Here is a 14,532-nt window from a genome sequence, read left to right as displayed (position 1 = left end):
TTGTTGCGGTTTTCTGAAATATATCTTCTTATTCTTCTCCTCTCACTTCTCACTCTTCTACTTCTCTCTTCTTCTACCTCTTCCTCTTGTCCACCTGCTTCATCTCTTATCACTCAAATCAACAAATGAGTGATTCTTTACAAGGAAATTCTATTGAAGACAAGGAAAGGAAGAAGGCGATAGAACAGCTCAAATGCCGAGCCGACCTCAGACGTAGAGTAAGGGCTAAAAGTCATTAATGATTGCCAAACTCATTTCCTTGGATGGGAAATGATGATAAAATTTTGCGCCGTTGGATGTGGTTTGAATGGCAAGGATACAAAGGGATATTGTGACCGTAATTGCAAGATCAGTGGGTTTAGAGTCCCACGAGATAAAGTTCATTTGCAGATCGAAACTTAAAAGTTATTTTCACGTTCCACGAGATAAATTCATTTGAAGATTGGTACTTAAAGTTATTATCAGGTCCCACGAGGTAAAGTTCATTTGAAGATCAGTACTTAAAGTTATTTCCATGTCCCACAAGACTGCTAGCAGAGAAGAAATGCAAAGAACTAGGAAAAACCACTTGGTCACCATGGATGCTAAGCAAATTGCACCGCTATTGCAGATAATTTTCTTCGGTTTTCCCCTTAAAAAGAGTGAGAATTGAAAGATAATTGTGCGCCGGATGAAGAATAGCGCATGAAAATCGCGTGCGGGTTGACACGACTTTTAACTTCCATCATCCCCGGACTGATTGGTGATGTGGGTCATCCTTTTTCTCCCATTATTTTTTCTATCATCTCATTTGAGAATGAAAACATGCCACGACAGCTCTAACCTGCTGTTCTTGCCATTACGGTCACGGCGGGCCGTGCAAGATATCTTATTACCGGCATTGATAAAGGAGTTAAAAACTCCTAAACACATCAGTGCAAGTTCGACAGACCACGTGGCATCATATCGACAGGTATGGACCAATAGGACTTAACATAAAAGATTAGAGTAGTAAAATTATGCCACGTGCCCCTATATCTTTTATGGAAGTTAGCGATTAGAATCAAATATAAGTTCAAACATAGAACGGTCAGGATTAAACATAGAAAGGACTTAACATAGAAATAGGATCAAAAGTAGACATGCAAACAGATCCAACGGCTAGAATTTGTCTTAATATAGCCGTTATATATCGTTATAACGGCTATGATTAAAACGTAGTAACTAACGATATAACGACTATTAATATCATTATAATACAAACACAATGTTTGGAGTTCGGCTTGCAGATTAAATAAAGATCTTCGACTTAGGCCGTTTCTCCTCCCTGTGTCCTCTCCTTCTCTCTTCTCCCTTTCTTCTACCTCCTTCGCAAATTCTCAAGATCGCACAGGCATATGTGAGTCATGTTCATATTTTATGTGTGTAGGCATGCTGGTAGACCCTAAAGTCCATTGAAGTTTAGGTCATATTTGAACCAAAACATCTGACGTTGCATCATCTTCTACCTCCAGCACGCGGCAGGCATAATATACAAACTGGTTATGGCATATAGGGTGAGTGTTCCGTATTTATCTTGCATGTTCAATTGAGTGGGATCATATGTTGCTGCTCAAACTATAGTCTTTTTTTGATTTTCTCTTATCCAACCTAACATCACATGATCTGGGTTATCATCTACGTAAGATTATGAGATCTCATTACATCTTCAAATGATTTACAGTGGACACATTATGCAAGAGTATGAAACATTTTTGCAAGTTGTACGCCAAAATTGGTACCTTGGGAGAAGGAGCGCCTTTTCATGCCTCAAGATATGTTTTAGTTAAATATTAATGTATCCATTGCTCAATTATGTTATTATACATTAACAGAACTTCCTTATGAGTTGTGCTAAGTACTAGTATCTCAGAGATGTCCTACGTGAAAATATAATATTATATCCTCTTTTAATATGACATGGCATTCATGATAAGTATTAACATTCCGTAAGGGTAAAAAAGGCTATTAGCAATTTTTTTCAAGTACTCTAGCATATGGACCTAGGTGAAAAAAGTCACATTTTCCAACATCTTCAACATGTATTGAAAGTAGTTGGCCTGAACTAATTTGTTGAACTATACCAGTTAGTTCACGTGCCGTTTCCATCTCTAATTTTTTATTCATATTCAACATAAATGATATATTTAAATTAATTTAAGTTTCTCTGAAATATTTTTCCTCTCTTTGTTATGCAATAAATATATCGTCCATTATCTCTTTAAAACGAACATCCATTCATGCACTTCTTATTGTCATTCAATCTTGTAGAAATATCTGGTATTTCAAGAATAGTGATATAAGAGAATTAAAACTTATTTACTCACAATAGTTATGATCATCTCTCCTATATGTTGGGTCCAGGCATTGTGAAGAATATTAAGAATCATAGGAGCCATTCAGAAGTTCCCGATACTAGGTTTTTATGTAGTTCTGCAAAAGACAAAATGAAAAGTAAAAAAAAAAAACATTTAATAAGGTACTGAAACACTGATATGTTGGCTCTGTTGCTCCTCGTACTGAGCGGTATCATGGGAAAACCGAAAGGAACACATAATATAAAATGATGAGACCCCAACTCTCCATTTATGGCTCAAGAAATAGGATGTTTCTGAGGCGAGAAAAATAAATATTTATTAACATTGTACAACTACAGGCTCAGCAGTTCTTGTCCTATGGATTCGTCGTCTCCATTTTAACCATTGTTGCTCCCTCGCTCTAATATGTTGCTTTTCCTCTTCTAGTGAAGACATTTTTATCATTTGGATTCAACAATATGTTATACATTTCTGTACCTATTTTCCTCTATTTCTGAGGGTCGTATTCTGTTCCTTACTTGCATGTAATTTTTTACTCATCATTCTTATCTTTCCTAGAACGCCGGTGGTGTTTTTTAATATCGTATAATAAGCTCAGGGTAAAACAAATGACAAGGATGAAAAACCACAACCAAGAACCACTAAAGGAGGTAGAGTACAAAGATCGGGGTTATTTTGAATTAGTATTTAAGTTTATCATTCTTATGTTTCCACCACCTGACGATTTTCCTATATCCACTAGATACTTTTATGTGAAGTATTAAAGTTATAAGAAAACAAATGATGATGATTATGATGGAAAATAAATCTGATGCGTCTACCTTTCCCCTATCATCACTTGTTGATAGGTGATGATGATGATGATGATGGTGATGGAAAATAATTCTGCCCCATCTACCTTTCGCCGATCATCACTTGTTGACTAGTGATGATGATGATGATGATGATGACGATGGAAAGTTATTAATGTTCTATTTGCAAGAAGATATTAAGGAGAAGGGAAAGCTCAGTTGAGGCGTGGCGATCCGCATCCAGGAGTGAAGAGGGAGAAGAAGAAAGTGAGGGAGGATTGGCGAGGGCGACGAGAAGGGGGGAAAGAAGGCTGGCTGAGGTAGGCTGTGATGTGCTCGTCCTGCTCAACGAGCCAGCGGGCGTTGAGGAATTCAGAAACTGACCAGCGAAGATGGTCTTCTGCCTGGAGGATGTCTCTGAACAATGGGTTACGAAGGTACCTGCGCGGAATGGAAAATTGGGGAAGCTCCTCTCCCGCTCTCTCCGCAATCCCCACCTTCAATTGCACCTGCTTCGCCTTCTTCTTCTCCATCGCCGTCTCTTCCTTCCTCTGGTACAAGATGAAGGTACGAGAGGAGGTCTGCGAAAAGTTTTGGAGAATATCGAACTATAACTTTTTGTACAAGGAGGAGGAGGAGGAGGACGAGGATGCATTTGTGTTAACGCGTTAAAATTGTTACGTTTGTGTACAAGGCGGAGGAGGAGGAGGAGGAGGAGAATACACAAATGTAACGATTGTAACGCGTTTGTAAGTTGTAACATGTTCGTAATGCGTTAACACAAATCCATCTTCCTCCACCTTCTCCTCCTCCTTATACACAAATGTAATACTTGTAACGCGTTTGTAAATACGCGTTCGTAACGCGTTCGTAACTAGTGGGCCATATTCTTCGTTTAATCATTAAAAATGATTGATTAACTCTTTATGAATCTTATTACTGCTTGGGAGCTTCTTATGACCTTTAATGTTTCCCTTCCAGACTGTATATCTTATAAAAAGTTGTCCTCATCCTTTTTATTTATTTCACTGAATATTGATTCTTAGCAAATGTTTGGCGGTCTCTTACAAATTGGGTCGCATACTTTGTATGCATTCTTCGTCGACTTCAATGTTAACCTGGGACAAAGAAAACGTTTGCGCCTCTGTTTTAGATCTTCTTTTGGGTTTCTTTAAAAAAAATCGTTTTTTGGGTATTCATCTTTCTATTTATTTCATTTTGATCTACGGGAGGACTAATTGAATTATTAATGATAGACAAACCATCTTTCTTTTCTTTTAATAGGTATTCATCTTTTTACAGCATAATTAAAATTTGATTTTATCAGCTCGGTAATCAATGTAAGATAAACGTATGATGACCTAAGAGCTGAAACCGAGATTTTGATTTCATGATCATATTAATGTTCTTAAACCCCTCTTTGGGTTTTACCTTCTGCCTGTTGTGCTGCAACTGTGAATTGGACGTAGAAACTGATACAGCATAGTGTTTAATGCGGTGTTGCTATATTAAATGAAGAAAAATATCAATTGTTAGGAAGAAAATAAACCATTCCAACGTTTGCAAAAATAAAAATCTTGACTCCTGAATCATCAAATGCCAGCTACTCTCTCATTCCACGTTACATTGCCCTTTAAGCTTGTTTATTCAGCTTTTGATAATTTCCGGACGGCGGTTCTCTCTCCGACTATTCTGAAAATATATTTTATAAACATGTCCGACCAATTTAGTTTTTCAATGCGCTTAATCTTGATGCCTATATGACAAGCTCAGCTGTGGCTGTAGTCGGTCGAGAGAGGGATTTTTAATGTGCAATGTCATAAGCACTCCATAAGAAACCAGCCAAAATATACCCAAATATATACGCAGGCTCCCTCCTCCATGCCTATGGAAAAGGGAAATGTATTACAGACTTCCATAACTGTGCAAATGTAGACATTACTTATATATTTTTTTCATGTTGGTGCTTGGGAATGCCAAAGGAGCTGGGGCAATGGTAGTGTCAATTCTAATATTCAGGAATCCGGCCTCAGTGATGATCATCACAAATTATTTGGAAACTGAGCTGACAGAGATATTATTTTCAACTTTTTTTTCGATCCCTTTGAAAAAAAGATATTTCTTCAATTTGTGGACTCTACTTTATACTGGAAATTCCTTATTGTTATCTCACTTGCTGTTTATTTGGTTCATTCAAGCCACCACACTGGTAAATAATCTCAGGTAAATACCTTGTTGACTTTTTTGAGATTGAGTCAACAATGTCCACTAAGCCAACACACCCACCAAGTAAATTAATCAAATCCATTCCTTTATTGGGTAGTTTCATAATAAGCTTTGGTGTGGAGAGGGAAAAAGGAGAATCAAGTCATGACTTGTATGATCTCCACCTGCTGCCAAGGCCACATTACCACCTCCAATCCATTTGAAGAGCTTCTGTATCCTCCATTGCTTCTGATGGAAACAGACATTTTTTATCTATTTGCCGATAACTAGAGAGACAGAGACAGAGACAGAGAGAATGAGTGTGATATAATGAAAGGTTGAGCAACAGATAACATGGAAAGAAAGTGGCTGTTTATTGGAAGATTGGTTGAAGATTCTGTGCCACAGAGATTTATGTACAGATAGTTCTTTGGTTAATCTGGAGATGAGAAAGTTAGGATATTCTATTGTTTTTGTTAATTTAGAAGCTGCTTTTGTCTATTGGAGACGAGTTCATGACCTGTCTTATGTCTAAGCTAGATATCTGATTCAGCAATAACATTTAGTCCATTTCTTTTTTATGTTCAGTGGAGATTAATCTCAATATATAATATTCATTTGTGACTTCTACATAATTAGTCTGCCAGTGTGGACGTTCTAGTCTGATGTGAATTCCTCAGTTTTGAGTTTTGTCACTTTCAAGATGGCTTCGGTTCAAGGGAAAATTCCTGGGTGAACTCAATGTTAACTCGTAGACTTCGAAGTCTGAAAGATTTTGTAACCAAAGTCTATACTTAGTCATTTGGAAGATACTAATTTTTGAGAAACATAAAGTGGTCCAACTGATTCTTTTATATTTCTCAACTAATATTTGAGAAATATTTTTTATTTCCATGAACATCCAAAATCATCACAATCATGTTGATGTGTACTTCCAGAGATGAAAGAATCGATTTCAAGCATTCCCCAAAAACATTTGTAGACACCATCAGTTTTTTTTAAGAAAAGAGGGAAGATCAACCCAAATATATCATTCAAATTATATTTCTCCGTCCAAACGAACTTTATCAAAGTATATTACTTCCAGTCTTCTTTTGATGGTTGATGACTGGCACAGTTGGTAAGTGCTTGAATCTAATTCAAGCATTCACCAAAACATTTGAAGAATCATTCAAAATATATTTCTCCAAAAATAAACTTTATCAAAGTATATTGTTTGCAGTTTTGTTTTTTAATGTTGATGAATGGCACTCATGGGACCCTAAAAATTTAAGTTAACTGCCGATGCATTGTACAATGTTGCCGAGGAGAGAGATATGGACAGATAGATACATTAATGGATCGAGAGAGAGAGATATACCAAAGATGTATTACAGAAAATTGGCCAGGGGGAGACCTTCAGCTGCCACTGCTTCTGCAAGTTCCCTCTGAAAAAAATATAGCAGAATAGAACAGAATTCATTTTTGCTTCATCTTTCCCACTCTAGAAATGTTCTCCCATCAGGGTAAAGAAAGGTGCAACTTCGATACCTTTATCTGGGAGGTAATTGCACCAGGACCCTCCTATTTTCCAAAATTCAACAATTTTAAGCTGAATCTCAGATAAATAATTTTAAAAAGAAGAAAACATAATATTTTTACATTGAACTGCTTCATTTCCCAGGAAACTTCTTCCCAGGATTTGGAATCTAAATCCTCCCATGGTCTCGGAACCTCGACCATTTCAACATGCCCCAGAAGCCTCAAACTGTCTACAGAAAATGCTCAGAAAACAAATTTGTTTTTTCAGGGAATCAAAAGCAACCTTAAAACCTATGAGCTGTGAAAATAGAGATTCTCTTCATTACGAGATTGATCAAGTTAAAGAGAGACAAAGTGGATGGTAGAAGAAATGACATTATATTTGGTTGTTTTATATTTGGTGTTTTAGCACTCGTCTGAATCAATTAAGCAAAATATGCGCGAAACCTTACTGGTAATAAAGGCTTCCTCCCAAAGTTCTCGCTCTGCCCAGGATGGCGCAGTCTCGCGAAAATGTATCCCCTTTTTAGAACAAATCCTGAGACGCAAACAATGATGAGAAAGGCCGCTGAAACTGGCAATTATAGGGTCATCTTAATCAGCAATTTATAAGTAGTTTCATATTTGATCATGTGCTTATATCATTGATGAAAATATTGGTGCACTCACCTATCAACCGACTGTTATAACAGTTGTTAAGCAAAGATAATCTTGCCCTCTGAAGAGTAGTATTCTTACTCTATAATCAGCTCGCGAACGATTCCTGGGAGAACCCCATCTCTTACTGGAGCAGTCTGTACTTCTAATGATTCCCCTGATTCATCACCATCCTCCTGTTCTAAGCACAAATTTGATCAGTTCTCTCATAGGGTATGCTCTCTCTCTCTCTCATCTTTCATATCCAATTCAATCTTTTTTTTTTTGGAACAATATCATATCCAATTCAATCTATCTTTCTCTCTATCCCTATCACTCTCTATCTTAATCTCCATCTCCATATATAGATATATCTGTACCTCTGTCTCTCTCCATTACCCTGTCTCTTTCTCTATCGTTATCGTCATTATCTTTCACTAGCATTATCTTCCTCTAACGTTATCCTCCGAACATATAAATAGAAGGATCTGAATATTTCTCCCTCTATCTAGAAACGTTTCTCTATTGATATTAAATGTGCATATATATCAATCTCTACACCAACTTCTATCTCTCTCCCATCCTTGTCTCTATCTCAATCTTTATCTCCATATCAATCTGTACCGATGTCTCTCTTTCCATCTCCTATCTCATCTCTATCTCAATCCATATTAAATGTGCATATATGTATGCATTTTGGGGTAGCAATTGAGAGAGATGTTCGATCGAACAGGGACGGAGAACATATCCTTCCAAAGGGCTATAGATGATATAAAGATACAGATAGAGAGCGCGAATGATAGATGAGCCCATTGGCCCATGAGGACCACCTACAGTCTCTATCTCTATCTCGATCTCGATGTCTATCTCTGTCACCTTCTCTGTCTATCTCTAACTCTATTTCTATCTTAATCTATAACTCAAACTCCATCTCTATCTCTAATTTTGACTCACTATATCTATACATAGCACAAACAACATTTCAATCTCTATCTCAATGCCTGTCTACCTCTAACTCTATTTCTATCTTTAACTATAACTTCAACTACATCTTTCTCTTTCTAATTTTGACCCTCTATCCATAGCTCAAACTCCATCTCTATCTCTATCACAATCACTATTTCAATCTCAATCTTAATCTCAGTCTCAAATTGAACCTCAACCTCATTCTCGATCTCAGTCTCAAGCTCAACCTCAATCTCAAGCTCAAAATCCGTCTCTATTTCTGATTTGACAATATCTCAATATCAATCTCAATCTGAATCTCAATATCAATCTGAATATCAATCCCAAGATCAATCTCAACCTCTAATATCAATCTCAATCTCTCCCTGAGAACCCGTGGAGAACACCGGATCAAAAAAGAACGAGGAGCAGAATCGGAAGACCTACCTTGCGGTGACAGACCACGAAGAAATTCGTCAAGCTACCCTCCAGAACCCGATCCCCATCATTCGATAAAAGCAGCTCCGTAATCATCGGGCCTCGCCGCTTCTCCATTCCCTTCCGAATTCTTCGCCAAAATCAACAAAACAACAAACAAATTCAGAACAATCGCAGCAGAAGATCACAACCGCCACCTCGCCCACCTCACCCAAGCCGTCCTCTTCGCCTCCGCCATGTCCCGACCTCGCCCCGCCACAGCCACTCTCGTCCCAGATCCAGTCGGCGAATAATCCCCAAAATGAACAATCACGTCCATTCCATCCGATCTTTGATCTTCCGCGATCATCGCCGTGATCACCACTTCACCCGTCCGCCCCTCCGATTCCCGATTCTCCAGCGCCCGGCGCAGCCCCGTCCGCAGAGATTCATCAACTAGGGCTCGGAATTGGGGCGGCGAAGGCAATACAAACCTCGAGCCGCTGAATCCACCGCGCTCGGCCAAGATCCTGACCGAATTTCTCAGCCTCTTCACGTGCCTCTCCCAGAACAACACCGCCGACGCGTCGCCGTCCGTTCTCGTCGTCGTGTAAACACCTGCAATCGATCCAAGAATTTGACCTAATCGGTAGAAATATGAGAATTTCAACCGCGAGATTCACCGATCGCCGGAGATCCGCCGCTCACCGGAGACATTCTCCAAGAACACGGCGGCGGGAGGCGGCGCCGCCGCCTGAACCACGCCGTTGACGACGAGGAATCTCGCCATTTTCGAAGCTCTTCTTCTCCTTCTTCCCGCCTCCACAACCCCACCTACCCCCCTTTCTCTCCCTCTAAATATATAGACGACGGTCGTCCCGGACGTTGACGATGAACGGAACGGATCGAATTTCGTCCCGCTTGACGTCCGTATTCAATGTGAGACGACGTGCAGGACGATTTTTCGTCCGACGGTACAAACCCGTCCCGTTCAGTTCTCTCAGAACGAATTTTCGTCCCGGAAAAACCGTCCTGTCCCTCATCCCGGACCAAAAAAATAGTTTGATATTTTTTTAATATCAATATAGGTTTTTCCACATTTTTTTGGGAAGTACGGAGGAGAGCGAATGCAAATGACATATGTACAATTATTTCTGAGCGGCGTCATTTTACATGCGCGAAATAACACAGGGACTTTGATGCAAATTGTCATAGCGAGGCCACCTGGCTACATATCAACCGTCGGATGTGAACCCGGTGGATTTTTGTCCACATTCCTCCGTCCCATCTGATGGTCACCTGGACTAATTTTCGTCCCGAATTTCGTCCGTACCCTTGGACGGGACGATTTTTTTGTCCCGGAACAAAAATCGTCCCCTCCACATCCCTAAACTTTATGTGTAGTGCAGAGATGCGGACGGGATGGTTTTTCGTCCCATTACGAAAAAACTGTCCCGTCTGCAAGGTTGGACGAAGAGCGGAATGAAAATTCGTCCAAATACAAACAGACGGGACGGTTTTCGTTCTGAGGTCTGGGACTGAAAAAAACCATCCCGTCCAGATGTCTCTGACGAGATCACCATCTCGTCCGCGTCCTGGACTGATTCCGGACGTTAGATGGGACAAGCTTCGTCCCATCCCTTCCATCATCCACGCCCCGGACGACCCAGAACCATACTCTCTATTTTACTGTGAACTGGTAATCTTAATGGGCCAGACTGGCCCTCCAGGTTTGGCCTCGCTTCCAAATCCTCGGGCCTCCCAAGGCCCACAGTTTCCCCCACCGCATCATGTGTATGGTTTGACAGCCTCGGACTGGTCCCGGTTTTTAGCAAGCACTTAAACCTTATCTAAAGATCAGTGCCGTCTCGTCCCGTCCTGGTTTAGCTACATTGACTAGTCAATGTCCAAGTCAAATAGGAAAAGTAAAAAAAAAATGAGGGGGACCAGCAAAATTTGGTCCCGGCTCGGTTTTATCCTCGGATCAGCTTCGGATCGACGGGCTGGTCCACCCAAAAATGTACTGATGACCATGGTTTATTCCAATCTGACATGTCCCTAGTCCAAAATGGCAAACCCTACTCAAATAACTATAAGATTCATAATATAGCAACTTATTGTTATATATATCCGCGTACAATCCCACCTAGTAAGGTAATGGATATGAGGTCCCTAACCAATTTTAGATTTTTAGCAAGGGCTGAAAACTCATCTAGAGTTCAATCTGGTCCCGGTATAGTCCTTGGCCAGTTAATATCCGGTCCCAGTCCAAGTTTGAACCTCGGACCGGACCAGGACTGACCATGAAATCCACCTTGGAATGGCGTGTCTACAGTCTCCATTTGGCCCCATCAACCCCGAAACAACAAACCATACATACAATAACCTAAACATAAGAAAAGAGAAACTTATAATATATATACATATATGTGTATATATTTATTTTTATAATCCCATTTGGTCTACACCAGTGGACAAATGACTGAACCAGTCATTTCTGCCATTTTCATCATCCATTTGTTTGAGACAACAGACAAACAATGATGAAGTACGAGAGATAAAGTGTTTATGTGTATTTAAAACTATATGAATTGCACCAAAGTATATGAATTTTTATCCCAAATTATTATTGTTGGATATTCGAAAAGGAGTTATTTGATAGAATAATCCATCCCCCTCGGACAAAGCTGAATGTTGATATCGGACTCAATAAATACATCTTAAATAGGTACTGTAGCAACCCATAAACCTCTTGACCAACCTATTGTCATCAAATGTCGGAATTTAGGGGAGATACCCCGGGGGACGAGGGCGTGGGACGATGACGGAGTGGTGACAGTCGAGAAAGAACATACTAAACGTCATCCGTCCACAAGTGGACACGTGTACCATGGTGGTTGGCCCACGTAAGCACAGCTGCATGGGGCCCACAATCGGACAAGACAGTTCACTTGCCAGATAGATCCAGAGAGAGAGGGATACAGCATCGGTGGCGCGTTGACCGAAAAAAGCAGGAGAGAGAAACGGTCTCTCGAACGGCGGTAAAGTTGACACGTCTCGTCCAAACCTCGTACAACTTTCCTGCCGACAAGTAAAAAAAATGATTTATTTATCGCGAAAAAGGCTTTCTCGGAGGGGGAAAAATTCAGAAAATAGCGTATTCCATAAGGGGTAAAAGGCGGCGCCGTTAAAACGGGAAACTCGGCGGCGGCGACGGTTTCCAAAACTGTCGGAAGACGGCCCCGTTGTTTCCCTTTAAGCGTGCCGACACTGGCGCACGTGCCGGAGTTCTCTCTCACGTGCGAAAGAATTACCGTTTGAATACCCCCCCTCTCATTTATAAGGTCTTCCGGGTAGGAGAACAACGGTCCGTGCGATTTTATTTTCTAACCCTCGTACCATTCTCTTCTTCGCTAGTGGGCCACGGTCAACGGGGTTCGCCAATCAATTTACTTCTTTTTCGGGACTGGCAGTTATTAGTCGCTTTTTAAGGTATTATCTTACAATATTTGGCAACCGGAGTCACCGGCTATGGCCGGTGCAGCCCGTCGATGCCGACAATTTTTGTATTTATTCGTTTCAGAAGCTTCATTAATTCGATTATTTATTACTTTACGGCACTTATTTGGTACGAGTTGCTTCACACGTCCCATCTGGCCTTTACTCTCTCTCTCTCTAGTTCATCTCTCTAGTTCTTCTCTCGCCGGTCGTCGTCCTTCATAAGCGAATCGTTTGCGACCTCTGGGATTCGACGATTGGCTGGCGAGAAGCTGAATTTGAAGCCGATTCGGTGAGCTTTTTCAGTTCTTTGACCGATTTTTAGATTTTTCAGCGTTGATTCGCCGATTGATGTTTTCAGCTTCAGATCGCGATTTCGTCTGGCTTTGGATTGATGTTTACCGATGAAGATTACACTGCTAACGATCTTCCTTCGAATACTTCTCCTGCAAACGTTTTTAAGATGCTGGATCTGAATTTCTCATCTCCCGACGGCGATCTTCAGGAGAATCTCATGGCGGATTCCGGCACGTCGAACTCGTCCGTGCTAATCACCGGCGATGAAGATTCCTGCTCGACCAAGTCGCCGGCGCCGACCTTCGCGTTTGGGATCTTGAAAGAGGGCTACGGCGAAGACGAAGTGAACAATGTGTCTTCTAACCCTAAGATCATCACCAGGCAATTATTCCCAGTTTCCGAGGTTTTCAGCTCGGGAATTCGCGCGCCGTCGTCGTCATCTGCTTCGATCCTCCATCGATTGGATATGGCCGAGATTCCGAAGGTCGCTTCTCAATTCCAGCAGCAGCAGCAGCCGGTGAAGAAGAGCCGGAGGGGCCCTCGTTCGAGAAGTTCCCAGTATAGAGGAGTCACCTTCTACCGAAGAACAGGCAGATGGGAATCTCACATCTGGTGAGTAATGGGAGGAATGGCGAGGAATGGGAGACAGACAACAAATCAATGACAACAAACATCTTTCTTTGAAAAAACCCAAAAGAAGATTAAAAGAACAGGCATAAACGTATGAAGAATATAGACAAAAACAAACGACGCAACTCGTAATGATCTTGATGGTGAGAAGGTAAAAGATCAGTCGAGGCGTGGCGATCCGCATCCGGGAGTGAAGAGGGAGAAGAAGAAAGTGAGGGAGGATTGGCGAGGGCGACGAGAAGGGCGGAAAGAAGGCTGGCTGAGGTAGGCTGTGATGTGCTCGTCCTGCTCAACGAGCCAGCGGGCGTTGAGGAATTCAGAAACTGACCAGCGAAGATGGTCTTCTTCCTCGCGGGATCGGGAGCGGTACTCGCCCTTGTCCGCCTCGAGGAGGTCCATGAACCATGGATTACGAAGGTAACTGCGCGGAATGGAAAAGCGGGGAAGCTCGTCTCCCGCTGTCTCCGTAATCCCCACCTTCACTTGCACGTATCCCTGCTTCGCCTTCTTCTTCTTCTTCTTCTCCATCGCCACCTCTAATTCCTTGGTGTGGCAAAGGATGAGCTGCAACAGCGCCGAGAAGAAGCTGCTGCCACGCCCCTGCATCGCCGCCCTGTTCGCCGCGCAGATCACCATCGTCGCCGCCGAGAATGAGGTGCTCCGCCGAGAATGAGGCCTGACGGTTCGGCTGTTCTTTGGTTTGGGAGAGATGGGATTCCAGCTCGGCACGATCGGAGCGCTCAGCCTGTCGGTGGTATCGTCCGTTTCTAGCGTGATCTGCAACAAGGCGCTTTTTACTTCGAGTCAAGAAAAGCCAAGCTCGGACCCGTTTTCTTGGCCTTCCTTCGAGTCACAGTTGGATGTACGACAGGCAAAAAATAAAGACCAAAAGAGCCAAGAAAAGCCAAGCTCGGACCCGTTCTCTTGGCTTTCCTTCGAGTCACAGTTGGATGTACGACAGGCAAAAAATAAAGACCAAAAAATAAAGACCAAAAAATAAAGAAAAGCCAAGCTCGGACCCGGTCTCTTGGCTTTCCTTCGAGTCACAGTTGGATGTACGACAGGCAAAAAATAAAGACCAAAAAAGCCAAGAAAAGCCAAGCTCGGACCCGTTTTCTTGGCTTTCCTTCGAGTCACAGTTGGATGTACGACAGGCAAAAAATAAAGACCAAAAAAACCAAGAAAAGCCAAGAAAACGGGTCCGAGCTTGGCTTTTCTTGGCTTTTTTGACCAGATAGAGAAAGAGCAAGATAGAG

At 41.7% G+C, this 14,532-nt stretch overlaps 3 protein-coding genes and 1 long non-coding RNA gene across 10 annotated transcripts; 1 reads left to right on the top strand and 3 right to left on the bottom strand.

Annotated features, from left to right (window-relative positions):
* Positions 1-481: 481 nt before the first annotated feature.
* On the bottom strand, positions 482-3,929 carry LOC144714504 (uncharacterized). Its single transcript, XR_013584370.1, has 2 exons — positions 3,569-3,929; positions 482-2,451 (listed from the first exon to the last, which is right to left on the bottom strand). It is a non-coding gene; the product is annotated as an uncharacterized LOC144714504 (long non-coding RNA).
* Positions 3,930-5,341: 1,412 nt separating this feature from the next.
* On the bottom strand, positions 5,342-9,680 carry LOC144714453 (uncharacterized). Of its 4 annotated transcripts, none has more exons than XM_078589201.1 (9): positions 9,560-9,680; positions 9,079-9,469; positions 8,882-9,002; positions 7,592-7,686; positions 7,306-7,391; positions 6,974-7,083; positions 6,863-6,895; positions 6,693-6,759; positions 5,342-5,619 (listed from the first exon to the last, which is right to left on the bottom strand). In XM_078589201.1, exons 1-8 carry the CDS (start codon positions 9,639-9,641, stop codon positions 6,703-6,705), a joined length of 975 nt encoding a protein of 324 aa, XP_078445327.1. In that variant the 5' UTR covers positions 9,642-9,680; the 3' UTR covers positions 5,342-5,619; positions 6,693-6,702. The 4 variants fall into 4 exon arrangements, with proteins under 4 accessions (XP_078445327.1, XP_078445328.1, XP_078445329.1 ...); XM_078589202.1 differs by having other exon boundaries at positions 5,342-5,581; XM_078589203.1 differs by having other exon boundaries at positions 5,342-5,578.
* Positions 9,681-12,381: 2,701 nt separating this feature from the next.
* On the top strand, positions 12,382-13,296 carry LOC144714570 (AP2-like ethylene-responsive transcription factor TOE2). 4 transcript variants are annotated; one of them, XM_078589335.1, is made up of 2 exons: positions 12,382-12,641; positions 12,717-13,295. In XM_078589335.1, exon 2 carries the CDS (start codon positions 12,744-12,746, stop codon positions 13,260-13,262), a length of 519 nt encoding a protein of 172 aa, XP_078445461.1. In that variant the 5' UTR covers positions 12,382-12,641; positions 12,717-12,743; the 3' UTR covers positions 13,263-13,295. The 4 variants fall into 4 exon arrangements, with proteins under 4 accessions (XP_078445461.1, XP_078445460.1, XP_078445462.1 ...); XM_078589334.1 differs by having other exon boundaries at positions 12,711-13,295; XM_078589336.1 differs by having other exon boundaries at positions 12,383-12,641; positions 12,813-13,295.
* A 9-nt stretch (positions 13,297-13,305) lies between these two features.
* On the bottom strand, positions 13,306-13,912 carry LOC144714571 (uncharacterized). The gene has a single exon (XM_078589338.1). It carries the CDS (start codon positions 13,910-13,912, stop codon positions 13,436-13,438), a length of 477 nt encoding a protein of 158 aa, XP_078445464.1. The 3' UTR covers positions 13,306-13,435.
* Between the last annotated feature and the right edge of the window lie 620 nt (positions 13,913-14,532).

The sequence above is a fragment of the Wolffia australiana genome, chromosome 17 (assembly GCF_029677425.1).
Source record: "Wolffia australiana isolate 7733 chromosome 17, ASM2967742v1".
NCBI classification, from domain to species: domain Eukaryota; kingdom Viridiplantae; phylum Streptophyta; class Magnoliopsida; order Alismatales; family Araceae; genus Wolffia; species Wolffia australiana.
Note: the sequence above shows the minus strand (reverse complement) of the source record. Positions and strands in the feature narration are given on the sequence as shown.

Bases quoted from the DNA above. Each gene is read 5' to 3' on its own strand.
- LOC144714453 (XM_078589201.1), bottom strand. From the start codon at position 9,641: ATGGCGAGATTCCTCGTCGTCAACGGCGTGGTTCAGGCGGCGGCGCCG. The intron at 9,003-9,078 runs GTGGGCGAGGTG...ATTTTGGCGAAG, and splicing joins AAGAGGACGGCTTGGGTGAG to AATTCGGAAGGGAATGGAGA. The intron at 7,392-7,591 runs GTAAGAATACTA...TTTGCGTCTCAG, and splicing joins GTTCGCGAGCTGATTATAGA to GATTTGTTCTAAAAAGGGGA.
- LOC144714570 (XM_078589335.1), top strand. From the start codon at position 12,744: ATGTTTACCGATGAAGATTACACTGCTAACGATCTTCCTTCGAATACT.
- LOC144714571 (XM_078589338.1), bottom strand. From the start codon at position 13,912: ATGGTGATCTGCGCGGCGAACAGGGCGGCGATGCAGGGGCGTGGCAGC.